This window comes from Sorex fumeus, unplaced genomic scaffold (genome assembly GCF_029834395.1).
Source record: "Sorex fumeus unplaced genomic scaffold, SorFum_2.1 ptg000055l, whole genome shotgun sequence".
NCBI classification, from domain to species: domain Eukaryota; kingdom Metazoa; phylum Chordata; class Mammalia; order Eulipotyphla; family Soricidae; genus Sorex; species Sorex fumeus.
The window spans coordinates 4085911-4113095 of NW_026606112.1; the positions used below are offsets into that span (position 1 = coordinate 4085911).

The 27185-nt window shown below is 42.8% G+C and overlaps 1 protein-coding gene across 4 annotated transcripts in view; it reads right to left on the reverse strand.

The window, feature by feature from the left end:
- KLHL5 (kelch like family member 5) overlaps positions 1 to 27185 on the reverse strand; it is a 78299-nt gene that overhangs the window by 37645 nt on the left and 13469 nt on the right. For 3 of the 4 annotated variants that reach the window (XM_056125618.1, XM_056125620.1, XM_056125619.1), the window contains exons 2-4: positions 7851 to 8033; positions 4023 to 4159; positions 2213 to 2409 (exon numbers count right to left, since the gene is read on the reverse strand). In XM_056125618.1, coding sequence (XP_055981593.1) covers positions 2213 to 2409; positions 4023 to 4159; positions 7851 to 8033 — 517 coding nt within the window. Of the gene's footprint in view, positions 1 to 2212; positions 2410 to 4022; positions 4160 to 7850; positions 8034 to 19307; positions 19859 to 27185 lie in introns of those variants that run through there. The other variant, XM_056125617.1, reaches the window with a different exon arrangement.

The following is a 27185-nucleotide window of genomic DNA, read 5'->3' on the forward strand; positions in this document are numbered from 1 at the left end:
ACTCCGATGATGGTGCTGTTTGCTGACTCATCACTGTTTTGTTTATCTGCCAATCAGTGTTTTGTTTTTATCTTTTTCAGGGGCAGGCCATACCTGGTGATGCTAAGGGTTACTCTTAGCTCTGTGCTCAGGAATCTCTCCTAGTAGTGCCCGGGGACCATATGGGATACTGGGGATTGAACCTGGGTTGGCCACATGCAAGGCAAGAGCCTCACCTGCTGTGCGATCTCTCTGGCCCCTAGGTGCTAAACTTCTGTGAACTGATTGTTTTGTCACATAAATCTTAAGAAGTAGAAAAAAATGAATCTTCCCAAGAGTTGCAAATACCTATTCTTAGCGTTTTCCCCAATGCTTCTATCTCTCATGAAACACTCCTAAATTACTCGTCAATCCCCTCCTAGACAAATCAACCTAAGGGATGAAGGAAAGAGAGTCAACAGAAGTTAGGGGCTGAGTAGATCCTGACATTCACAGGACCCGGAGGTCAGAGCCAAGCATCACAGGTTTGGTCCTGGTGGTGTGGAGGGCTTCAGCACCTGTCAGGCAAAGCACGGAGTCATCTGTCCCACACAGCTGGGCCAAGCGTGACTGAGTAGTCCGAGACCCCTTCAAAAATGTTACCTCTTAAGAGTGGAGAAAAGGAGTGATATGGATGACTGTATGTTCGCCTGCACGGTCAAACCTTTGCCTATAAGCAGTACTGTCATGCAAGTAATCCAAACATCCATTTCTTCATGCCCAGGCGTGATGCCCCTGAGTGTGGCAAGACAGTCCTCCTTTAAAACCCCACGGCCCTCCCTTCCCTGAACTGTCAACACTGCTAGTGGCTGGTCCCAACAATGCACAGCCCACAGGCTTCATTCCGATGCCATCCAACTACAAGCTGCAACCCTGAATCAGAAACCTCCCCTCCTGCTATTTGGATCACATGATCTGCTGCATATCAGCTTGCTCTGTGGAGCTGGAAATATATACTCAATCTACTCACATTTTGGGGCTGGAGTGAAAGCACAGTGGGTAGGGCATTTGCCTTGCATGCCGCTGACCCAGGTTCAATTCCTCCACCCCTCTTGGAGAGCCGACAAGTTACCAAGAGTATCTCGCCTGCATGGCAAAGCCTGGCAAGCTACCCGTGACGTATTCAATATGCCAAACACAGTAACAACAAGTCTCACAATTTGTTGTGAGACATTACTGGTGCCTGCTCGAGCAAATCAATGAACAACGGGAGGACAGTGCTACAGTGCTACATACTCACATTTTATTTTGTTTTATTTTTTTAAGTTTTGGTTTTTGGGCCACCTGCAGTGATGCTTATGGCTTATTCCTGGCTCTGTGCTAACTGTTGAGGGATCACTCCTGGCAATGCTTGGAAGATTATAGGGGTACTGGGTATAGAGCCCCGGTCAGTTGCAGGTGAGGCAAGCACCTTATTCGTTGTACCATCTTTCCAGTCCCTCGCATTTATCCTTAAAAGAACCTTTTGCTCTCCCTGGCTTCTAAAGTAGTATGCATCAATAACACATCACAATCATTAGTTTCCATCTGGAGATCTGAACTCTATCCACAGGCTACAATGTCAGGTGGTGGGGATTTTTTTTGGGGGGGAGAGGGGGCACGAATTTCACTTTAGAAAGTACGGCTGCAGGTCTTGTTTGTTTTTGGTTCTGGGGCCACACCAGGCAATGTTCAGGGCTTACTCCTGGCTCTGCACTCTGGAATGATTCCTGACTGGCTCAGGGGAAGATGTGGGGATTGAACCTAGAGATCGAAAGGCCTTACCCTCCTCCGCACTACCCCTCCAGCTCCCACATCTGCACATTTTTAATGGAAACATCCTAACTCTTATTTTTTGGCTGGGTAAAGGTGGGTGGTGGTGTTGGAACCTCACCTGGTGGTGATCCAGGGACCATATAAGGGGCCGGGAACTGAACTGGGTTGGCTGCATACAAGGGAAAGCACCTTATCCTCTGACCCTCTGCTTCCCAGTTACTTTAATAACTTAAGGCTTTACTCCTCCATGTCCAGGAGAAAGGCATGGTGGCTTTCCCTCTTAATAATGAAATTGTCACATGTTAGACAGTAAACTTGAACTTCAGGAAATGTGGCAGAGTCATGGAAAAACAACTCATAGATTTAAAAAAAATACTGCATCAAAAAGGAGTAAGGCAAAGAGCACATATACCTTCCTGTTTCTCAAAAAAATACATACCATCGTGTAATTGTGAGCCACTTTATGCAAATCTGTACAACCTTGGGCATCAGCAAACGAACGGATTCCAAGACAGTTGGATGGGTGAAGCTGTTTCATTAAAAACTTACAGCATGCTTCCACCACCTGTGAGAGCTGCAGAAGGCAAGCCGTCGACAACAGGCACTCAATGTTATCTTCTTTTAACTCAAGGCGGCCTTAGGAGGAAAAAAACATTCCATTAACCATGGAACTATATTCACTTTGTTTATTAAAGAAATAAATGATGTTAAAAGTATTATTTCTAATTGAGGGGTGTATTCCATGAAATATGGAATACGCAATATTTAAGGCATTCCAAAAAAGAGCTAATACATTTTTAATGAGATTAAAATTGTATTAAAATGTATTAGCTCTCTGTGACATCTGCTGAAACTCCCCCGACCCCAAACTAATGACTTATTTTCAGAAATAAGTGATGCTTTAATGAGTAATATACGTATTATATGCAGTTCACATTCTAATTTCTATTCATTGATATATCTGGGAGCCTCCCAAGCACTACTCAGGGGCCTATCCAGCAATATAAACCAGATATTGGTATCGGCTAACTGGGCTGATGATGTTTAAATGCTGGAGCCCAAGAACACAGTGCTGCCTGCTGTAAGGGGGCAGAGGGAACACCTGGGGGTGCTCAGGGGTGCCCAGGGCCAGCCACACCTGGGGAAGCTGGGAAGGCTATATAGAGCCACCGATCAAACCCAGGTTGGGCATAATCCTGACCCCTGCACCATCTCCCAGCCCCTCAATATTTAACTTAAAACACAAGAATTTTTAAAAAAGAAAATTAGGGGCTGGAGCAATAGCACAGCGGGTAGGGCGTTTGCCTTGCACGCAGCCGACCCGGGTTCAATTCCCAGCATCCCATCTGGTCCCGAGTACCGCCAGGGTAATTCCTGAGCGCAGAGCAAGGAGTAACCCCTGTGCATCGCCGGGTATGACCCCCCCCAAAAAAAAAAGAAAATAAGGGGCCAGAATGATAGGGCAGCAGGGAGGGTGTTCGCCTTGCATGAGGTTGATATGGATTCGATCCCCAATATCCCGTAAGGTTCCCTGAGCACCGCCAGGAGTAATTCCTGAGTGCAGAGCCAGGAGTCACCCTGAGTATCGCTGTGTATGACCCTAAAAAGGGAAAAAAAAAAAGAAAAAGTGAGGAGAATTACTGGGGCCTGCAGGAAAGAGCTCAGTGGCTCAAAGCACTTGCATGGGGCCGGAGATTGGTCCATGAAATGCAGAAGGCTCGTGCTAAAGAGCAGATTGGGAGCACTGCCAGGTGTGACGTCTCCAAACAAAACATAGTGTTGGCCTGGCAAGTGAGAGACCATGAGCCACCCCAGTACATTCAAAGAGCCCCAAAGTTCTGCTGTTTGGAGCCTACTGCACGAGACGGCTAAGAAGACAGCCTGGTAATTTAAAAAGCACCCAGGGCACCGCGAGCTTAAACTTGGAGCACCCAGGTGCACTGAGGAAATCCTGACAGCCCCCCCTGCCTGGGGAAAGAGCAAGAAGATGAAAAGTGACAATAAAATTTCAGATCGTGTATCTCGACTGCTATTGGCATTATGTTGTGAGAAACCATTCAAAGCATCCTAAGGAATCACTGCAGAGGTGCAAACCCCGGCTGCGGGTGCCATGGCTGGCGGGGTCCCCCTGGCAGAATTAATGGACGTCAGTGGCGGGAGGCTTTACTGCAAGCAGAAATCTGAAATCTAGTAATATGTAAATAACATCAATCTAAGGGACTTACAATTTGCATTTTTAGATTTATTACCTGTATACGCATACTGAATCAAGGACCACAGGGAGTTTGGTTCTACACCTTCCATTTTAATTTCTTCTTGTCTTGCTTCCCTGACATCATTAGTAAACATTGCAGCAAAATAATCTGAGACCGAGGATAGCACCAGCCTGAGAACATATTACAAGAAAAGAAATCAACGACCACATTAAAGCTGATGTTAATAAATGCCTCCCTTCCTCTTCTTCGGAAAAAAAATTTTTTTTTCACCACAGAAAATGCGTGGTACTGGGAAATGCATTTTAAGTCTGACTAATTGCTTTATGCTCTACTTCCTTCTTTTGAATAATAAATTACCTTTACCAAAAACTTTCATCCACCACTGAAAGAGAGCTTTACAACACAGAAAGAAAAAAGCTACAAGCCCACACTATTAAATAAGTGATGTATTTTAAAAGGGGAGGGGGTGAAAGTGAAGCCTATTTTCTCACTTTTGAAAATAACCTGCTAAATTATACTTCAATTAAAAATAAATTTTAAAAAACCTCATATTATTTTAAGCAAAGGCATTTTAGAATCTTCAGGAAGTTATTTTAAACTTTTAGACATATTTATTAAAGTGTATTACAATGTTTATATTTTGTTATGAAATTATACTGTGTTATCACACATAAGATTGTATTTTGTATATACATTAGTATTATACAAAATGCTTTTTTTTTTTTCGGTTTTTTAAAAGTTTTGGAGTCGCATCCAGTGATGCTCAGGGCTTACTCCTGGCTCTGTACTCAGGGATCACTCCTGGAGCGGCTTTGGGGACCATATAGAGTGCTGGGGATTGAACCCAGTTTGGCCACATGCAAAGCAAGTGCCTTACCTGCTGTACAATCACTCCAGCCCCCACTCCCCCATACATATTTTTAATGCTAATTCTATGCAGACTTCTGAGTCACATATAAAAACATGGATTATAAGCTTACATCTCAAAACATGCATTTTCATCATTTGATAATGTTTTGAAGTATTCCCACATCAGCACGTTATCCATTTTGTTAAGGAAATAGAAATGATGATACAGATGATCCGTGAGGGGCTCTGTGCTCGCCTCTAATTCCATTCTCTTGTCTCCCTTAGGAGCCTTCTGATCTGCCAAGCAACTCCCCAGAATGTTGTGCCAACTCAGACAGCTTTCCCTCACTGTGTGAGGGGCCCCGGGGGTGCTCGGGTCCCAGCACATGAGTAGGAACCTACTCCCTATGAAGACAAATCAACAGGTCTCCTCTAGAAACCCAGAGCACACTGGTGTACAAAGCAGACGGACGATCCTGTGTCTGACGGAACATTAATATCCAGGGGCGAGACGAATCACACAGATAGAGTGAACCTGACTGCATTCTATTAATAAAGCCATTAAGCATTACAGCTACAGCGGGGGGAAAAACAAGGGAAGGACAAATGGGAGTATGGGGTTAAACTAGTAGCAAGGTGTGGGGTGACAATCTACTTCCGAAGAGGTGTGAGAAAATACTCCTGAAATACACAACGGCGCACACCAATTTTAACTCAATTCAAGTGAAAGAAAAAATGCAGAAAGTACCACTGGAAGGTGGTGTGAGGGCCAGGGCTTGAAGGAGGGGCTAGGAGGAGCTTGCATGCCGGGACTCAGGGACAGGACTCCAGAGAAAGCCCAAACAAAGATGGACAGGAGTATATGTGACGGGGACAGTGGACAGTGTGTGGGGTCACAGCGAGGGGACAGGTCTTCATACTTGGTTACATGACAGGCCACTGGGAACTTTGATCCCTGTGAACTTGAACGCTGGATCTGAGCTGGACTTTATTGTGTTTGGGGGCCGCTCCCAGCTTTGTTCAGAGCTCACTCCCAGCTCTGTGATTATGAATCACTTCTGGAGGGTTCGGATGAACGTAGAAAGTGCTGGGGATCGATTCCGGGCTGGTCCAAGCAAGGCAAGAGCCCTACCTCACTGCACTATCCCTCCGGCCCCCTGAACCAAACTTCAAAGGATTACTTGAGTGATATTTTGAAAAAACCAAAGGTAACTGGGAAATAACAGGGAGGGGAGCCAGGAAGCTCTTGTCTGGGGGATGAAGTGATTTTGCAGTGTGACAGGGAGTGAACTGTCCCCAACAAACAGAAATGCGATGCTGCCCAAAGATTCGGGGCGAAATGTCTATTCTAACCAATGCATGCTTTGAGCATGGATTTCTGTCACTCCATACAGTGGCATCTCAATGTCCACTGATGGTCACTGAAAATTCTAGGGGTTGGAGTGACAACATAGCGGGTTGGATGTTTGCCTTTCATGTGACCGACCAGGGTTCGATTCCCAGCATTCCATATGGTCCTCCCAGCACTGCCAGGAGTAATTCCTGAGTGTGGAGCCAGGAGTAAGCCCTGTGCATCCACAGGTGTGACCCAAAAAAGAAAAAAAAAATTCTAAGGCCAAGCCAATAAATGGTCTTCCTCATGATTTTACTTCCACCATGGTTGGTCAAACAAGCCTTCAAGTTGGAATAATAACTTGTTAAAACAAAACAAAACAAAAAACCAAAACCTCTATGGGAACAAAATGGTGACTGACAGTGAACAACTGAAAAGGGAAGCACCAGAAGGAAAGGGGTAAGTCGCTCCTTGTGCAGCTGCTCTGCTTCCTTCCTGAACTGCAGGCGGTGCTTCATCCCTGCCGAAGCTTTGGCTCCCCCGAGCTGCTGCTTCTCCTGCTCGTTGGAGGTGAGCAAAAACAAGAAGCTTGCCACTTCCTTCCACCTTCTTTCATGCTTCTAAAGACTCACAGTGGTAATTCCCAGAATTTATTTATTCAATTGTGTATTTCCGGTTGTTGGGCCATACCCGACGGTGCACAGGCTCTACTCCTGGCTAAGTGCTTAGGGGCCCATGCAATGCTCAGGGTGGGATTTGGGTCTCCTTCAAACAAAGCAAGGGCATTAAGATTCAGTATTTTAACTATTGTACTAATGTTAGAACGTTGCGAATATCCTTTCAAAGGAGTGCTTCCGTATTGTTTTGAATAGATATTTAGGAGAAGTACTACTGGATCATACAGGGTTCCCATTTAGATATTTTAAGTGGAAAGTTCAACAAGCTACCTCTCAGGCTCTGCCATTGAATTTTATTTAAAAGGTAAACACAGATGGGGTAAAAACTCTTTCATTTCATTTCATTTCATCATCCTGTTTATCGTCGATTGCCTCGAGCAGGCCCCAGTAACGTCTCTTTCATCCTAGCCCTGAGATTATATTCACGGCTCTTTAGGAGAATGAGACCCATCAATGTTACTGGTATTTGGCATATTTGGTACGCCACGGGGAGCTTGCCAGACTCTGCCCTGTGGGCAGGCTACATTCGATAGCCTGCAAGTCTGTCCAAAGTAGGAATGAGATAACTCTTTACTGTAGTGGAAATCTTTATCAAATATCACTGACAAATCTTGTGTATTCTGGCTTTGTGGTTCTACAGAGGGAAAGTTACCCTTTGGGCCTTTGGGGGTCATTACTTGTTTTTTCTACACCTGATGGTACTCAGAGCTTAGTCCTGGCTGGCAGGGCTCAGGGGACCACATGTGGTGCTGGGGATCACACCCAGTTGACTCCATCCAAGGCGAATGCCTTAGCCGCAGCACTGTTGTTTTGGCTCATGGGGTGGAGAGTCATTTTATGTGTAGTAATTTCACATGTAATTTCCTTTCTGGAATTTCCATAAAAGTCTCCTTCCCCAAGCATTCCTTCTTAGCAGCCAACTGGGTGCATTACCTCAACATATCTAACAAAACCGTCATCAAGGAAATATTTCACACAAAAGAAAATTTGGAGAACAATCACCTGTGAGCTGGAATCCTGCGATCCCCAGCAACCAGAATCACATCACATAATTGTTTGTGTCTCAAATAGTTTTCCATCTTTTTAAATGTCTGCTCAGCATGATTAAGGGCCTGGAAAAATTCATCTGATGAGCATGGCTCCATAGTATGGCAGGATGATATGGTCTGATTACTGTTGGAAGTCCTGAAAAGGAAGAAAATACATGCTTTGAAATGACCACTGTCCCAGTAAACAGATATTTCCAGTCAAGTCCTTCTAAACATTCAAATACAGCAGAAATGGTCAATGCTCACAGTCACTGTGAATGTATAAGCATTATGGAGTCAGCTTTTGAAATCAACAGTGGCTCAACTCATTCGAACACTGGAAGTGAATGTGGTGTCTGTTAGTAGCTGCACATACTCTTTGCAGGAGCAGGTCTTTTAAGATCCTTTCTCTGGAGAACACAGAATCTCTGTTGGAAAAGAGTCAAGCTATGTTCACACTGATAGCCATATCTCCTAATATTATATTTAAGGCCATAAGAGATTTTTCTTGAAGGCATGAAGGCCAATACACTATTAAGGAGCTATAAATTGACTCCAAAAAATGAGTTGGTTTCACAGTTCTTTCATAGGGTAACTGTTTAGAATACAAAATATGTAGTCATAAAAGAAAAATGTGGGCTGGAAAGATAGTACAGCAGGTAGGTACTTTCCTTGCATACAGCTGACCTGAGTTTGATCCCCAGCATCACATATAGTTTCCTAAGGACCGCCAGTCAGGTGTGACTCCTGAGTACAGAGCCAGGAGTCACCCTTAAGCATCACTGGGTGTGGCCCCAAAACCAAATTAAAAAACAAAAAACAAAACCCTGTGATTTGGTCAGTATTCAAAATCACAAGTAACACCTAATTTCTATAAGAGATTAAAGGAATTTGATGGTCTAATCCAGGTATTCAAAAACAATGTAAAAATTTCAAATTATAATTTAAAGAACATGAATTCTATGATTTTACAGGATTTACTGATGGAAATGCTGAAGTAGTGAAAAAATTAGCACCACAGTTTTAGACCATAGTCCTAAAACAATCACTGTGCAATAAAAGATGTTTCTAACAAAATCACTCCAATCAAAATACTCAATTAATTGTTGATTATAATTAATTACAAAACAACCAAATGTGCCTTCATTCATTTCTCATCAGATCTACTTTTAAGGACACTGTGACTCTGATAAATTGATTCTTTGTCGATCAACCCTCACTATATCTTAAGAGAACTGTCTTAATAGAAGTATCTAAAAACGTTATCAGAAAAGAAAATACATCATTTATAATACAGGGAAGTGAAGAGTTGGAGATGAAATGTGTTGCCAGGAGTCACAGTTTTTTCACCCAGAAGCAGGGCCATTACGGACTGGACCTGCCTTCCTTGGATTTCTTTATCCATGAGTCAAATGGACCAGGAATTAGGTGAGGGGAAGAGCAAGTAGAAGCCATGCATGACAGACAAGTCCACAGCAGTGGGGTTGGGGATATAACACAAAGTGCTGGAGCTCGTGTAAAACACTCAGTCCCCTGAGAACCCCGAGGTGGGCCCAAGAAACAAAACAAAATAATAACACAGACTAGTGTTTTCTCAAATATTCCAAGGGTGAAAATCACATAAATGGCGGGGGGCATGGTACAAGTTGAGGGGACCAACCAGTAGTAGACTGGTGGGGGTGGGGTGGCATAGGAATGAAACAAAAGTGAAGGGGGTGTCGGGAACGGCTGAGACACACTGGGAAACACCACACTCAGAACTCGCTCCCTGGACCAAAGCGTCCAGTCCTGGATGGCAACTGTGTCCTGACTAGAACATTCCTCTAGCCAAGAGCCTCCCATATCCAATGCATTTCAAAAGCTTTACGAACAGGGGTTCTAGAAGGATGTTCTTGGTGGGTCTCCGCATGGCAGGAATGTGAAGCCATCGCCCCAGCACCTGAACAAAATGGTGCAAATGAACTAGCAGAAACTAGTGGAACATTTGTAGTGAACATACATGTGAAATACCCAAAACCATACACATACACATGCACAAAACATGTTATGCTTCTACAATAACACTTCCAACTTTGCTGTCCCAGTGCACAGACACTTTTTCAACCTAAGAATGAACTCACTGAGATGCTGAGGTTCCAGCAACGATTACTACTGCTTCAAGTGAAGTATAGAAGAGAGCAATTCTGGCCCATGTCCTCTGGAAGAGCCAAGGGGACAAACGGAGCATGACAGAGAAAAGGACAGAGCTGCTCAGAAGACACAGGAGCTACAGGGCTCTCTCATGCCTTTTTCTACTCCCAGACTCCATGTGTCATTCCGCAATTTAATAATTTACCCCCTAAATCAAAATTTTCATTATCATTAAAATATAGTTTTCCTATACACAGACGCCACCCACCCAGTCATTAATTTTTTTTTATTTTTTGGGTCACACCTGGCAATGCACAGGGGTTACTCCTGGCTCTGCACTCAGAAATTACGCCTGGCGGTGCTCAGGGGACCATATGGGATGCTGGGAATTGAACCCGGGCTGGCTGCATGCAAGGCAAACGCCCTACCAGCTGTGCTATCTCTCCAGCCCCCCAGTCATTAATTTAACATGCTTCCTTCCAGATGGGGAGACTGAGGTCCTACCAGGTGAACGCGATCAACCCTGACCAATGCAGGCAGCACTCAGAGAAGGCAAATCCCTCAGAGGAACAAGGACTACCTGCTTATTAAAAGGCATATGACTGAGTGATTCTTTGTTGCATCAACAACCCTCACTATATCTTACAATAACTGTCTTCATCGAATGACCTAAAAACCTTGTCAAAAGAGAAAATGCCACTGTATCTTTTAAAGTGCACGGATCTGAAAACATGGGGACCAGCAGTGAAGATCCAGCTCAGGGACTGAGGCATGAAGGGACAATGATGCTCGCTTCACGAAGGAGGGTAATTCAACAAAGAAAAGACAGCTGGGTGGAGGGTCCTGGACCAAAGCCTACTGTTTGGTTACCCTCACCTCAAGAGAGCATGAGTTTGAGAGGTTTCCACGGAACACAGATCTTCCGCTTCCTGGATATTGCTTTGGAGGGCTGCATGGCAGGGTGGGGTAGTGCGAATAAGAGCATTTGGGGAAGATTCTAGAGTGGTGCTGTGCAATACAGTAGCCACTCATCCCATAGGGCTATTTTAATTTAATTAAAATTAAATGCAATTAAAAATTTAGTGGTTTGGTTCGAATAGTCATATTTCAAATGCTCAACAGCCCCACAGGGCTAGCGACTGCCAAACTGGATGGTGCTGATATAGAACATTTCCATTAATACAAAAATGCTGTATTGCATTAATACTGACTAAGCATCGCTCTGGACAGGTTATTTAACCTCTGTATATCTAACCATTTTTTAATAGTAAAAAAATGAATAAATGATGCATCGTACTTTCTTTTAGAGGTCGCATCATAGAGCTTCTACATGAAATAATGAAGGCATAACTGTAGCACAGAGGAAGGCACAATCAAGGTAGAGTCGTGCTTCTCAGTGGTCAGGAGGAAGACCTAGAATCTCTACTGCGGATTTTCACAGAGTGTCTTTTCAAAAAAAAAATTACCCGTCCTGGGACTGGAGTGACAACATAGTGGGTAGGGCATTTGCCTTGCATGCGGCCAACCAGGTTCGACTCCTAGCATCCCATATGGTCCCCTGGGCACCCCCAGGAGTAATTCCTGAGTGCATGAGCCAGGAATAACCCCTGTGCATCACCGGGTGTGACCCAAAAAGCAAATAAATAAATAAATAAAAATTACCCCAGCATTAATTGTTGTAACTTAAAATTACAGCTTCTATAATTTTATATTTATATTTATATTGATATAACTATAAACTAAACTTATAGTTTCTAATTAAAATGGCTTTTAGTAATCCCAGGAAATAGCTAACTCTAATACCAGCACTTATGCAATTTGAAAAATACCGTATTCCTGTGATCTCTACTTGACTTTTTGCATGGCAGAAGAAGTCTACCTAACATCTCTGCTTAGCTTTATTTATGATGTTGCTAAGATGGTAAGTCGTACGTCAAAAAACCACCTGAGCCCATTTAAACCTTTGACGATATATGTTTACTTCCAACATCATTTACTGTACATATACATTGCTGAATATTTCTAGGCTACAAAGAAACATTTAACTTTTAGCTTTTTGCCACTCTACAGTAAATGATAAATTTGCAAGTGAGAAAAATGCCTCAACAAAAAAAGAGGCACGCAGTCGGCCCAGCCGAGCCAGGTTCGATTCCTCCACCCCTCTCGAGAGCCCGGCAAGCTACCGAGAGTATCTCGCCCACACGGCAAAGCCTCGCAAGCTACCCGTGGTGTATTCAATATGCCAAACACAGCAACAACAAGTCTCACGATGGAGACATTACTGGGCCCACTCGAGCAAATCAATGAACAACGGGAGGACAGTGCTACAGTTCATTACTATGTAATTCTAGTATGAGTCAGAACAGTTTTAAAATACAGAAATGGAAGTTCATATATGCAGCTAGCCCTTTACCAAGAGGGGGCAGTAGGGACACCAAACTGCATAGTTCATAGTTCATGTCTAACTTCTGACTTCTCTAAAACTTGCAAGGCAAGCACCCTGCCCACTGTACTGCTCAGTCCCCAGGATGTAAGAAAGCTGCTTGGATGGACACTTCCTACTGTCCAGGGTTCTACCTGTTGGCAAAAGACTCATCCCTCCTGTTGAGGGACCCACAATCTTACCTCACTCTCACCCTGGGCAGAGATGAGTGAGACTGGAACCCGCCCATCAAAGTACTCTGTTGCCCTGCAATAATGATGGGTCTAGGCTGATTCGGACCTGAACAAGGGCAATTAGAGGCAATTTCATGATATTTGCTGGCAATTCTGGAGAAGGGTTCCTTTTCCCACTAAATGGCTGAGACTGGAACCTGGACTTGTTAGTGGCTTTTCTTTTTCATTTTTTGGCTGCACAATGAGAATCTGAACAAGGCATTGCGAAAGACAACTGGATCTAGATGTGGAGAAAAATCACTTTCTAGGGTCATTTATGTGTCTGGATCCAGTCATACTCTGAAACCAGTCTCTTTTGAACTAGTTATTTACTTGTATGACAAAAACATCTGAGTTTTTTTTTTGTTACTTTGAGTTGGGCTTCTATCCTTTGCAACCTGAAAAGTTGCAAAAGGAGTCCTCATATTAATATTTCACAAATTCAAAAAAGTAGATGATAAAAGAGCATGAAGATTATACGGTAAGATTGATATTTGCATTGTGAAATATACTTTCTAGTTGACATATGAGACAAAGTTCTCAGAGGACACTTCCTCAAACCATTCTGATCTGGAGGTGGAAGAAGAGATGATATGGAAGTCTAAACTTTTCTGCTTTTGTCTATCTTTATTTTCTGGTGTATATTTGTGGCAAAAATATTACCTAACAGAGAAAAATGTATTTTAAAATTAGATTGAAAGAACACCCAATGGATTCCAGCCAGTGGCCTCCGCCTTCTTCATTCCACCCAGGAATGAATGAATAAGTCAACACGGCCGGACGCCCAGATCCCCAGGCACACAATGCCATTTCAGAGCCTCCTTTGCAGCAGCGAGCTGTGGTCATAAATTCCGAGCACTGGAGTGTGAGCAGAACGGACCTGTGTGCCTCGTGTGGGCCAACCACCTTCCTATGCCAGGGTCGGTCCTTTCTCTCTTGGATCTTCGCCACAGGCTAGAATGCAGAGGGAGAGCCGAGTCAAGAAGATGCTTCACGCTAGAGAAGCAGCACACTGGACAGGCGGAAAACCAGAGGGAAGGAGCCTGAGTGAACCTGGGACGCCGAGTCCCGCTTACTCGGGGCCACCCGCCCATCTAATGGGTGAGAGAAAAACGGACTTCCTTACTGGAGCAGCCACATTTCTGAACCTCTTTGGTTTTTGGTTTGAAGTGCTTAGGGGATTAACCCAGCACCTGCATACATGCCAGGCATGTGTTTTACCCTCACTGGGCTCTGTTCCTGCCGGTTTACATCATCGTAGCCTATGCCCTACTAAAATTCTCCCTGAAGTCGAATGACTTCACAATAGGATGACATGCCTATGTATGGTACCTGGAGCAAGTGTGTGCAATGCGTACATCATTGTTTCTATGCTTACTACAGACCTCACTGGCTGGTTCTGGGCTCTGGAACGAAAAAATGACAGAAAGTGCTAAGCGGTATCAAGACAGGTTCTTTGAGGGGGTGTGGCTCAAGTGGCAGAGCATGTGCCTAGCACGTTCGAGGCCCTGCCCCCCCTCCCCCAGCAGCATATACACACCCTGCCAGGCCCTGCGGGTGCACCCAAGTGGCCCACAAGGTACAACCTCCACCCTCAGAACGGCAGGTCCTTTGGCCTGAAGTCTCTCGAGCCCAAGCAGGTGGGCAGCTCAGCCTATCTTTCCCCTCTGAGGCATCTTCCACTGTGCCAGCAGTTCTGGAGACTCAGATTTCCATTGCCTCTCTATTCTGTTCAAACCAGCAGGTCCACTTCAGCCACCAGAGATGAAGGCCCCTGATAGACAGAGCACAGACGACGGCTGGAGGGTCACTGAGTCCTGGAACCACACACACCACACTGAACGCATAAGTGTGCACACATGACAGAGTGTCTTCTGGGAAGAAGATCCATAGATTGGGTCAAAGGCATCCTGGGTGTCCTGGGGGTCGGATACATACACAACTAGGTGTGAGAGCCAAGAACATCACAGTAAACTTCCCTGCCACCTCCAGGAACAATGGGGCCATGCTGAAGATCACAGATTGGTTCACAAGGCTATCCAAGGAGACAACACCCAGAAGAACCAGAAAGGAGACAGTCCTGGAGCAAAGGTACCACGTGAAGACCAGTCCTGTTGGGAGAGGAGGACATCGGGACCAACAGGAGTCAAAGCAGCCACCCAGCCAACCAAGGACAGCCGCATCCCAAAAGCTCTGCAGTGGAGACAGCAGGGAGCAGGGCGGAGATGGCTGAGCAGTGGGCTGTGGCTGCCTGAGGCTGTCCCTGAGACCCAGCCAGGCCCGCATTTCCCGTGCCAGAAGAAACCATGACCTACATGTGGATCCAAGTGGAACTCTGGGATGAAATGGCTGGAAATCCCCCTCCTGGTGTGTCAGCAAGAGAACCTTCAACATACAGTCTGGGTTCATAAAGTGCCCTTCCCCAAGTGATCAAGGGGAAAAATCAACAGTACTAAGTTGGGTTGGTGGCAGGGAACCTTGTGATGCAAACAACACTTGACCTTCATCAAGACCTTCTTCCACCAAACTCCACGCAGGCTGGTCGTGAGAAAAACATCAAACAAGTTCCAACTGAGTCAGATGGTCTCCCATAAATCAGCCGGAGCAAGGCAAGACAAGGAAAGTAAGAGAAACCCACCGCCCAGAGGAAATGAAGGAGACAGGATGTGTAAATGCATCCTGGATGGGATCCAGCAAGAGAAAAAGGGCAATAGGTTGAAATGAAGGGACTCTGAGAAAAGTATGGGCTTTAGTGAATACCAATGCACCCATACTGGCTCATAACCAATAATAATTTAAGATATTAAGATATTCATAATAGGAGATACTCAGAGTGAGCTATACAGGAATTTCCTGTACATCTTCATAATTCTCTTAGGAATATAAAAGTGTTCTGAAACATTTACTAACCTTCAGAGGCTCATCTGTAACATTAGAATATTGCTGGAGAGAAAGAGCATAACCAGCGGTCTGAGCCCAGATTTTCTGGGCAAGAAATCTGGCTTGGACAATCCCTGGTACTCCAAGGAGAAACCCTGAGCCAGAACTAGCTGCTGAGCATTGCTGAGTAAGTCCCTGCCCAACACCCCCCCCAAAAAAAAATTAAGAGTAGCATTCTAACTCCTGTGGAGACTAAATGAATTAGTATACTAACAGCATTAGCTATTCATAGTTTGGCTTTTGTGGAGCACATTGATATTTTATGTATGCCAATGGAAAGAAAGTCTGATCTGTAGTGGTAAACGCTAACTTACTAGTAAATGTCCCCAATCTGTCCAAAATTCTATCAAGGACGCGCTGTGTTTGTACAAAGGTCACATAGTGAGCAGCCGTGGAAACTCAGCTGGCCACGGGAAGCCTGTCCAGAATCATGTCTTAGAAACCTACTGATCACATTACAAGTGATAACTCTTTGTTACTTGGAGCTTAGCACTTCTGGTGTGAGAAATGAAGTTTGTATTTTAGTACCAGAGTAAGGACTGAGCTGACTCTCATGGAGAAACAGCAGCCCCCAAGACTAAAGTTAAAAATATGAGAAACTTTTCAATCACTGAAATGTGTGACAGCCAAAATTATCACACATCTACAGCCCAGAGATTTTCTCCTAGCTCCAGTGAGACTGACTGAACACATGCGCAGCATACATGGCCTCTTGTTTCCTGTTTAAAATCCTGCAAACCCACCGCCTTCCACCCTTTTGGCTATGGATTCAAACTTTCAGTGGAAGGTTTAAGATGTATTTAAGATAATATAAATAAGAAATTCCCCAAATATGGTAGTCCCGGTATGTCTCTGGTATTTCTAGTTTTATTTTTGGGACCTACAAGTGATGCTGAAGAGGCCTGGGGACCTCTCCCAGTGACTCTCAGGCCAGCTGGGTCAGAGGTTCAAAGCGAGGTTCAGGCTGTGGTCCTGCTGAGCCCTGGGGTGCCCCGGACTCCACTAGCAGGCCTAGGAGGCCCCATGGAGACCGGGGGTGGAGCCGGACAGGTGCAGGCCTGGTACATCTCCTTGGCCCCTTCAGTATTTCTAAGTGCTATTCTGTAGTTTCCTTAGATGTTCAATCTGTATTTTATTATCTGCAATTATTACATAAAAAAGTATTCCCAAGTTATGTTGATCATTTTAATGGCCACTGGGTGTGTCTCCTGTTAGCAGTAGTAGTGGGGACGGTCTTTACTTATAACAGAAGGGTCATCCCAGAGACTGTTCACTCCAACAATGAGGACAAATATGTCCTCATGACAGAGTAAAGAATGAGGAACGGAAGGACTGAAAAGATGTAAGAATGAGATATATTCAATCTAGGGGGGGAAGCACCGTACAAATGACATCTCAAATTCATTTCTTCCCCTTCTTCAAAATAAGATGCTAAAAAAGCTTCAAACTATCAGAAATATTAAGCTGTTTTGACATATGTCCCCCTCACACCTAAAAATCAGAGGCATGGTCTTTTTCAGTGTAGTTTTTAAATGATATTTTAGAATAGTGTGGTTGATGAAAATGCGAACTGTATTATTTACTTTGTCTTTTTGATTGGCACTTTAAAAACAGCTACATTTTATACTTTCAAAATATTTTTATCTCCTATAAGAAAGATATCAATTTCATATTCTTGGAATTATGCACAGAGAAATCTCAGTCCAAAAAAGGAAAGCCCCTTTTCTTTCAAAATGAAAAAATCACCAAGATGTTATTTCAATATGGATACTAACTAAATAGATTAATTCCAGTAATCATAAGCTACACAATGATTTATGCATTATAAGGAAAGAAGTAAATTTTAGTGACCAATGTGTACAGACTTTCTAAGACTTAAAGACACACAGATACAAATTTTACCCTCACATTTAGAAGCTCTCACCATATAGTAAAAATACAGGCTAAAATTTTTATAACTGATACTATAATGTTAATAAATCTTCAGTTTCTCTAATTTTACTGTTTTTTTTTCCTTGATTGGATTATACTGATTTAAGTGGAAGCATGGTTACTCTTCAGTTTCTCATTAAAAAAAAAAAAAAGTGAACCAGGGAGGTACCCAAATTTTTAATTACAATTTATTTTCTTTATGATATATCTCCAAAGAAAATCAGAACAATAAATCTGCAATGATCCAATTAACAGCAATATTAAAAAACATTACGTGGCTCCTATTCTCTTAAGATAACATCAATTAATGAACTAAAGACATTTTAAGTTAAAAATTCTAGTTACCTATGTAAAGACATTCCCCCTCTCCATTATACAAATGACTACAGGTGACTGATCTAGATTTATTATAATTCCCACACCAGAGTTCAGAATTCCACATTCTGAAGGTTAAAAGAACAGAAGGCAGTAAATATCCACAGAGAAGACACACTTGCACACATTAACACATTCTGTCTCCATCTCTTATGATGCCTATATTAAAAGCCAACAAAGTATGAGCGTTATCAAAACTGGCAAAGAAATATTATTTAATTGTAGAGAACAAGAATCCAATATTCACAAACTGTGTGTGCCTTTAAATAGCTGGAAATATTTTCAAAAAAATTTTCATGCCCCAACTTGTTACATAATAGGCTATCCTGGTTTATTTACTTCAGGATTTTTTTTGCCACACCCGGTGGTGCTCACGGCTTACTCCTAACTAGCTCTGTGCTCAGGAATCACGGCTTACTCCTAACTAGCTCTGAGCTCAGGAATCGCTCAGAGGATCTAAAGCGGTCCTGGGGATAGAAACCAAGTCGGCTGGCAGCAAAGGCAGAGTCCTGCCCACTGCACTGATCTCCAGTCCATGGTTTAAACTGATCAATCAGAAAATCCCTACTTCAAAGACAAAGCCAGGCTCCAAGGGTAAAGATGTATGAAGTCCCTATGAAATTAGCAACCTTTTTTCCCCTTCCTCTCCTCAAACTGACTTTCCTTTCTTCTTCCCCTTTTTACCAGCTGACCACTGTAGGTCCCCTTCAACTCCTAAAGAATTGCCCTTCATTTCCCTGAACTGCAGGATTTCCAGGGAAGTGCAGGTAGGAGCTGTCAGGTCAGACAGAGAGAGACGTTTTACTATCATCTCTGTATTCATATGGAAAGCTGCAACATAGACAGGACAAAGAAATGGCCATAAGAAAGGCACTGACACTACAGTAAGTTAAACTGACAACAGCCACAATGTGTAGCTCCTAAAAAAACCTTTTTCATCAGCATTTAAAAAAAAATGACTATGATCTGTTACAAACTAGAAAGTCCTTAAAATCTTTATACCACAGAAACATCTCCTGTACTTTGGCTGTGACAACCAAAGGTAAATGATTGAAGCACAGGACAAGGCAATGATGCATCAAATTGCTACTATATATTATTTTCAGGACAGCCAGATCTATTCGTGGAGTATGACATTTCAAGATGAATGCTCCACATATGTTGTTTTTATAACCTTATGGAATTAAAGCATGAGATTAAAAAAATAATTCTTGCAAAGGACCACACATGCACACCAAGATATATATGTGTAATACGTGGAGGGATCATCTATATAGACATATAGAAAAGCACAGTTAAGATAATACAGCGACACTCAATTATTTTAAAACATTATAGACAAAATCCCACCCCCACCCTCCACCCCACCCCATTTTCTAATGGTAAGAAAATAGTCAACCTGCATGAACTGGAATCAGATTCATTTTCTTCTTCACTAGTGCCATCATCCACTTCTGGTTTATCCAGCCAGTGTGCACCGCCACAATCTTCTGCCGTAAACTCATATGCGGGGACTTCAGAGGTGGATGCCATTGGCCAAGAAGGTGAATTCTGAAAATCCAGTTGGCTGGACCTTCGGTAACCAATTGAAGCCAAAGGCAATTGGAGGCTACATGGGTCTAAAAACTTTCTCCCACCGTTTGCTCCGGTCTGTCCTCGATTCCAAAATTCTCCCTGCTGGCTGTCAACTGCAGAATTAGGAGATGATGCTTGATGGCCAAACCACCTCCATCTGATTTTCAAAATCTGCTTCACATCAAACTCTTTACGAGAACCAGACATCCTCAGAGAAACCCAGGGATCGTCTAGGCAACGGGCAAAAAGCACTGCACACAGACTGGTGCATCCAACCAAGACCAAGTGTAAGCCGTGCTGCACACAATAAACAGATCGAAAGGAAAATAGATCACATTCACATATACATCTACATTCACTTTTATGCAGATATATATATACCAGGTTAATAAAGAACAAAGGATCATGAATAAAGATGAAGCGCGGTGGAACATTCCGCGCAATCAGAGCAAACTCTCATCCACCTATCGGAAGCAGGGAGACCACTTTCCCGGCTCTCCTTTCCCAGGCTGACCATTAGCTCAGCACAAACACTGATGGCATTCATTAGAGTCCTTTCAAATGCAGAACACCACCCCCTCTCCTTAGACCACAAATGACAGAGACAGAAAGCCCTAGCCCCAGTAGCATCTCCTCTATGCAGCTTAGATTAACTCTTCTACTGCTGAAACAAGAAATTATTGCAGAGCGTTTTCTTTGTACTTAAAAGAATCACTTGAAAAATGAAAAATGTTCTGTTTTTATACTATGTTCCTAAACGAGGCATCATAAAACTGTTTTTCTTTTAAAGCATCTTTTAATTAGACTAGTTCTAGGGTTTTCCAGCTGTGCTCCTTGGATGCAGGAAGAGGGAGGAATACAAAGGTACGGATCTACTCTGGTGCCTTCCACCTTTATCTTCTCCCTTCAGGAAAGGAGCACAGTGAATTAATAGTGTAGGAGCCTGGATGAGGTTTTGTTGAGCAAAGAAGAAGAGAGGGAGAAGTTCATAAATAACAGAGGACCAAAATATAACAGTACTTACTCTTTTCCAAATTAAAAAAATCCTGAATCCAATATTACTGTTGGGCTAGGGTCGGGCCACTTTGATTCAGTACAACATCCAAATTTTTAAGACACCACTGAGGAAAAAGGAAAAGTATGGCTCAAGTAAACTACCAAGGACTGGTAAAGGATAGAGTGTACAAGTACCCTAAGGGTACTTTGTTAGCAAAACAAAACAATGGTCTGAACACATTTACAGTTAAGGTAAACGGGTTCAGGGAACAAACACCAATCAAATGGGACGAAATTCATTTTTTAATTTTTGGGTCACACCCAGCGATGCTCAGGGGTTACTCCTGGCTCTGCACTCAGGAATTACTCCTGGCGGTGCTCAGGGGACCATATGGGATGCTGGGAATTGAACCCGGTTCGGCTGTGTGCAAGGGAAACGCCCTACCCGCTGTGCTATCACTCCAGCTCCCAAATGGGATGAAATTTTAAAGTGCCAGGTTGCTGCTGTGAGTAAGACACTCTGCTAACAACGCAGTGTTTGTGTGTGTGTGTGGGGGGGGGGGGGCGGCGAGGGGGAGGGAAGACACAAAGCTAAACATTTTTGGTTAGAAACCAAAAACCTCCAAAATAATTAAATGCAGTTACTGGAACAAAAGTGTTTGATCATGTAAGGAAACGGTAACACTAAACTCCATAATCTACAGGTACAGTATCTTGAAAACTTCTGTATCTAAGATTTCATTCAAGTAATTTCACTCAAAAGGCAATGGCTTTTTATCAACCCCCTCCCCCACCCCCTCGCTGCAAAAGAGCTGCTGTAGAGGTTTACAAAAATATTATGAGGCATTTCTCTTACCTCACACTGCTACTTAGGAGAGTAAAAATTATTTTGAGAAATAAGAAAAACATGAAATACACATTCGAATTTGTTCTGAATTGGGACCAGAGAGATAGTACAATGAGCAGGGCACTTGCCTCACACACAGGCTGACCCCAGAGTGATCCTGAGCACGGAGCCAGGATTAAGCCCTGAGCATTGCAGGGCGTGGTCCAAAAAACCAAAACCAAGCTTGTTCGAAAAGTTGTAGGATTAACCATAAATACTGTAATTAAGAGGAGAAATCAGGACAATGTTGGAAGTGGGTCTATTACACGGGGGTGGAGATAGGGTTGGTGGAGGGGTTGCTTCTAAGACAACTGCATAAGTCGAATGATTGGCTATATAAAGGAAGATATTAATAAGACCATATAGTGCTGAAAGATATTGACAAAGAAAGGAAACACATCAGTTTGACCAGTCAGCGGTACTTAATTTTAAGAAGCAATTAAGAGACACAGTCAGATAAGTGTGATGAAATAAATGTCCTGAACACACACACACACACACACACACACACACACACACACACACACACAGAATGTCCTGAACACAAAGAAAAGGTGCAAAGACAAGCAAGGAGACATGAAGAGGACTGCTGAATAGGGTAATGTCTTAGAAAATGAATTTGGCAGCAGAACGCAGGACGCACTGGAGCGTGAAATGACACTTCCCCCCTCTCCTATCGCCTCTGCCAGACCCCTCCATCTGACTCCACTTGTCCTGTGCAATTCTGTCCATTTCCCAACACGGACACTGCTTCACCAGAGAGGACAGTCCACATCACCAAGCTCCTCTCTAGGCTGTCTGGGTCCTATTTCGCTGGCTTCAAAACCCTATTCAGACACCCACATTTAGTAAAGGTTTCCATAGTGGCCCTAGCCCTGGGGTTCTCCACATGGGTAGCAGCAGAAAGCTCTGCTCACATTTTTTCAAGGTTTCTGAAAGTTGTGTAGGGCCAGAGGATGGGATGAAATGAACACCATTCCAACACCACGTTTAAAATGCGCCCAGAGGGCCCAAAGATCCTGTTCACTTAGAGAGAGACACCCATGAACCATAGGCCATGTTAGTGTAACGCAGCTGTTCTGAGCAGATCAAAGATGAGTGACTAATCACTCGACTAGGCTCCCTGACTCTTGTTTTTTCGAGTCTGGGGCCAGATACTCGGCTGTGCTCAGGGACCACTCTTGATGGTGCTCAGGGGACCCATATGCTGGCGCTCCAACCCATGTCTGCCACATGCAAGGCTGGTGCCTTACCCCTGCGCTATCTCCTCTAAGCCCAGGACCCCTGATGCTAACATGTGTAAAGGCTAGGTATTTAACTGCCTCAAGGCTAGCATTTAAACCTGTCCCAAGCATGGGCTTAGCCACAAGCATGTGTACCTATGTGTACATTTATACACATATATAAATACAAAAAAACTACAAACACTTCTGTATCAGTGGGCTCTGGTAGCAAGCTGTTTTCACTAAGATCTTTGTCACTCGTCCTCCATTCACTCTCCCTGTGAATGGCTTTTCACATCTTTGTCCATGCTTCTAAGCAAGCAAATGAGTTTATGGTACTGTATATAAAGAGATTATATTGAACGCATCTTTTAAGCATTTTAGTTTTTAAAACCAACCACATGCACATACACACGCCCATATGTACTATATGCATATATATTAGTATACAAACATACATACTAATAATGATGTTTAGCAGTTGCATAATATTTGCTATTTGTAAAAACAATTTATTAAACTATCTTCTTGCTAAAAGCATCCAAGTTGATTTAAATTTTTTTAAAAAATGTTGAAATATGCATCTTTGTGAGGCTTTTATGTCAATAAAATTTATTCCCAGGAGTAAAAGTGAAGATATGTACAGCTGAAGTATAGTTTACCGTCCTGAAATTACTTTCGTTTTAGTTTTGAGGCCACACCCGGCAATGCTCAGAGGACCATATGCAATGCCAGAGACAGCCTGGTTGGCCACATGGAAGGCAAACACACTCTCTCCATGAGAGCTACGTTTAAAAAGCAGAGTACTCTTCTCATCTATTTTCACAACCCCAGCAGTCAATAAGGAGTACTGTAATGATTTTAATCCCAAGTGACTACTGGATTTCAACATACCATACTGGATTTCAAATGACCAGTTTACTGGTCACTCTGAGTTCTTTTCCCCTTTAGGCTGCTAGTCTTTTTCTTATCACAAGAAACTCTACCTATATTGCAGATATTCATACTTTATCTTCTTGCTTTGAAAATATCTATATTCTAGCTGAGATCAGCACCAGGAGGATTACTCCATAACTTAGAGGCCAGCCGGGTATCCTAGAGGAAAGGGCTGTTCAGATAGAGAAGGGAGCACCAAATAAAGGATGTTTGGAGGATCCTCCCAGGAGGGGAGATGCATGTCGAAAGTAGACTATGGACTGAACATGTTTGCCACTCAATGCCTCTTTTGCAGACCACAACACCCAAAAGGAGAGAGAGAACACAGGGGATTGCCCTGCCACAGAGACAGGGGGGATGGGGGGATGGGGGTGGGAGGGATATTATCCATGGTGGTGGAAAATGGGCACTGGTGGAGGGATGGGTATCTGATCATTGTATAATTGAAACCAAAGCACAAAAAAATGTAAATCTACAACTTTAAAAAAAATAAAATAAAATAAAGGGAAAAAAAAAGAAAATATCTATATTCTACTCTATTTTTCAAAAGGGTAGCTACCAAAGTGTAGCTATACCTTCAAAAACATCTTAAAAATACATATATGGATTTTGGTGTTTTTTAATTTGAAGACCATACAACACTGATGATGAATACAATGTTGTTAATGATAAGGTTTCTTATACATATTGTTCCAACACCACACCCTTCACCGGAGTACCCACTTCCCTCCGCCATTGTCCCAAGGACCCCTCCTCTCCCACTCCCCATCTCCTCTCCCCCGAAGCTCAATTCTATGGACCAACTCTCCAGTTCTGTGCCTCTGTCTGTGGCTCACTCATGATGTTTCTCTACACCCCACATAGAAGGGAGATCATTCTGAACAATGCCAGGAGAGATCCTGGAGCACAGAGCCAGGGGGAAGCGGTGAGCACCTCCAGGTGTGACCCATGTGATTTTTGTCATTATGTCACGGAGTATAATTACACAAACCCTGGCAGTGTGTAATAGAAACCCACTTGCTTTCAGAGGACATTTCTGGTTACTAAAGTACTTGGATAGTCACAGGAGGGGGATAATTCTTTTACTGTAAGATTTATAAATGACTAAGTGCATTGATTATTTTATTTCTTTTTAGTCTTTGGGCCACATCCAGGCTTACTACTAGCTCTGCTCAAGGATCATTTCTGGTAGGCTCGGGAGATCAACCTGAGGTCGACAGCATGCAGAGCACGCACCCTACCTGCTCTACTATCACTCCGGCCCCAGTGCATTATTTTATTTTAATGAATTAATTTATTTTTAACATAGTAAATTTTATTTTGGTATATAAAAGTGTTCATTTTAGAAAGAACTTATGAAAATTTGAGATAATAAATAATGAATAATAGGTAATAAAATGTAAGTGTATAGACATGCACTTAGCAAAACACCATCTTTGTATAACCATACTGTGCCTAAAGCTCTACTCAAAAAATAAACTATATTTTCATATCAGTATTCTAAGTTAATGGATTTTTGTAATAATTCAACTCTTTTTCCAAAATATATTTTAAAAATTAGGTACAGAACTCAGGGCTTCTTAGAAAAGGAAAATACACATCATTACTCTCATTGTTGTTAGGGCATCTCTGCATTGATTATTTTAAAAAAGAAATTTTAAAAGACAAGTACTAAATAATCTGCTCAAGTTGAAAATTAAATCAGCCCTCCCAAAGGATTCATGAGTCAGAGAGATAGCTCGAAGGAATGAATACATGACTGCATGCAAGAGTTCTGGGTTCAATCCCCAGCACTGCATGGTCCCGTGAGCACTCCAGGAGTGGCCCCTGGGCACAGAGCTGGTGGTAAATCCTGAACACTGCCCGTATTGCCCAAAAACCACCACCAAAATAAAAAAATAAAATGAAGATTACAGAGAAATTTTTAAATTAAGAAATAAAATGACAGAATAAGGATCTATCTAGCTCTTTTAAATTTGCCACATAGGGTTCTATAGCCTTTTAGCAATTATAAGAAAAAAAAAACCAAAACCTAGAATAAAATAAATGAAAAGAAAAGTATTCCAAAGAGTTAAAAAAATTAACATCAATATGGCTACTAAAGCTTCCAATGTCAAATGGACTATTTCCACAGGGAGATGGCCCACAGGGAGACGCTGATGAACAGGGAAGTTAGGCAAGTTAAGTTCGTAAACACTTCTCAACAGAGAGAAAGCCCAAAATTCCTCCCAGCTAGGTTCCTACTGAACAATTCTGCCTACAGTTAGCCTGTACAAAAACTATGGATGGAGGCAGATCGTTCTAATCAAGCATGCTAAAAAAGTTATTTAGCAGGAGCTTTTCCTCGTCCCTGAGTTAGAAATGGATTTACAGAAATATTTCTCAATCTTAACTCAATTCTTGGGCTAAACACTTTTCAGAAAAATATGCAATAAGCATAAACGCTGTCACAGCAGGAAGTTGGGCAATTAAGTGCAATGCTTTTTATTCTGTCCTGTCAACTTTTGTCTAATAATGTGAAGTTGGTTTTTTCCCCCTATTTCCTTCTGTTACGGTAAGAAGTAATGCATGGAATAATGGCTTATTTAAGAAAAATACAAATCCAATTCACTGCATTGTTACTATCACAAAGTTCTTTGCCGGAGCCAGAGTATACAGCAGGTAAGGAGCCTGCCTTGCCCAAAGACAAACGGTTTGATTGCGACCCCAAATATGGTCACTGACTGTACGTATGGCCCCAGTGGTCCCTAAGTGCGGAGGCAGGACTAAGCCCTGAGCACAGGGGGTATGGGTCCCCAGACAACTAAAAACGTTAAAAAATTAAATCTGTAACAGTTCTCTTTTGGGTCCAGGCCTCCTAAGTATATTCTTAAGGAAAGGACAAAAATGAATCTGCAGGGCCTTAATTACCTTCAGCTTTTAAAACATTCACATAATACAAGTTGTACGTGTTGGGGCAGTTTATTTTGCTCCCCTTCTACAAATTTCCGTTTTCTATTTCATTCTGTAGGCCCAGTGTTTTCTCCTTTATCAGTGTGCACCCTATGTCTAAAGAGCTGACTCTTCACAGTGACACAACTCCCTCCAAACTGGCTATCAAAATATATGCTGTACCTCTCGTTTATGTGACTCATTTAGCTCTAATGTTAAACTCAGGTACTAATCGTCCACTGTAGTAAAGAAATAATATGAGTGCCAATTATGAATACATTTTCAAAAGGTAACTAAGAAACAAGAAGCAATCCTGACTCCAAACTACTCAAGGGTTAGACTGCATTTATAAGAGGACACTGAGTGGGACGGAGTGATGGACAGTGGGTAGGGCACTCGCAGACCTGGGTTTGATCCCTGCTACCCCATATGGTCCCCCTGAACACAGTCAGGAGTAAGCACTGAGCACTGCTGGGTGTGGCCAAAATTAGATTTAAAAAAATAAAGTCAAGTTTCAAAAACAATTTGGTGAAGAACGAATTTATGAGGAAAGAGGGAAGGAAACCAGTGAAAAACTCTTTGAAATGAGAGGTATTAATTTAAAGTGACCTGGAAGCAACAAGACTGAGAGCCAGACCACCGAGGCTCTCTGGCAAACAGAGGAGGAAGTCGAAGAGAAGAATGTGTTCAAATTTGGGTGAGGGAAGAAAGGTAACATTCACATAAATAG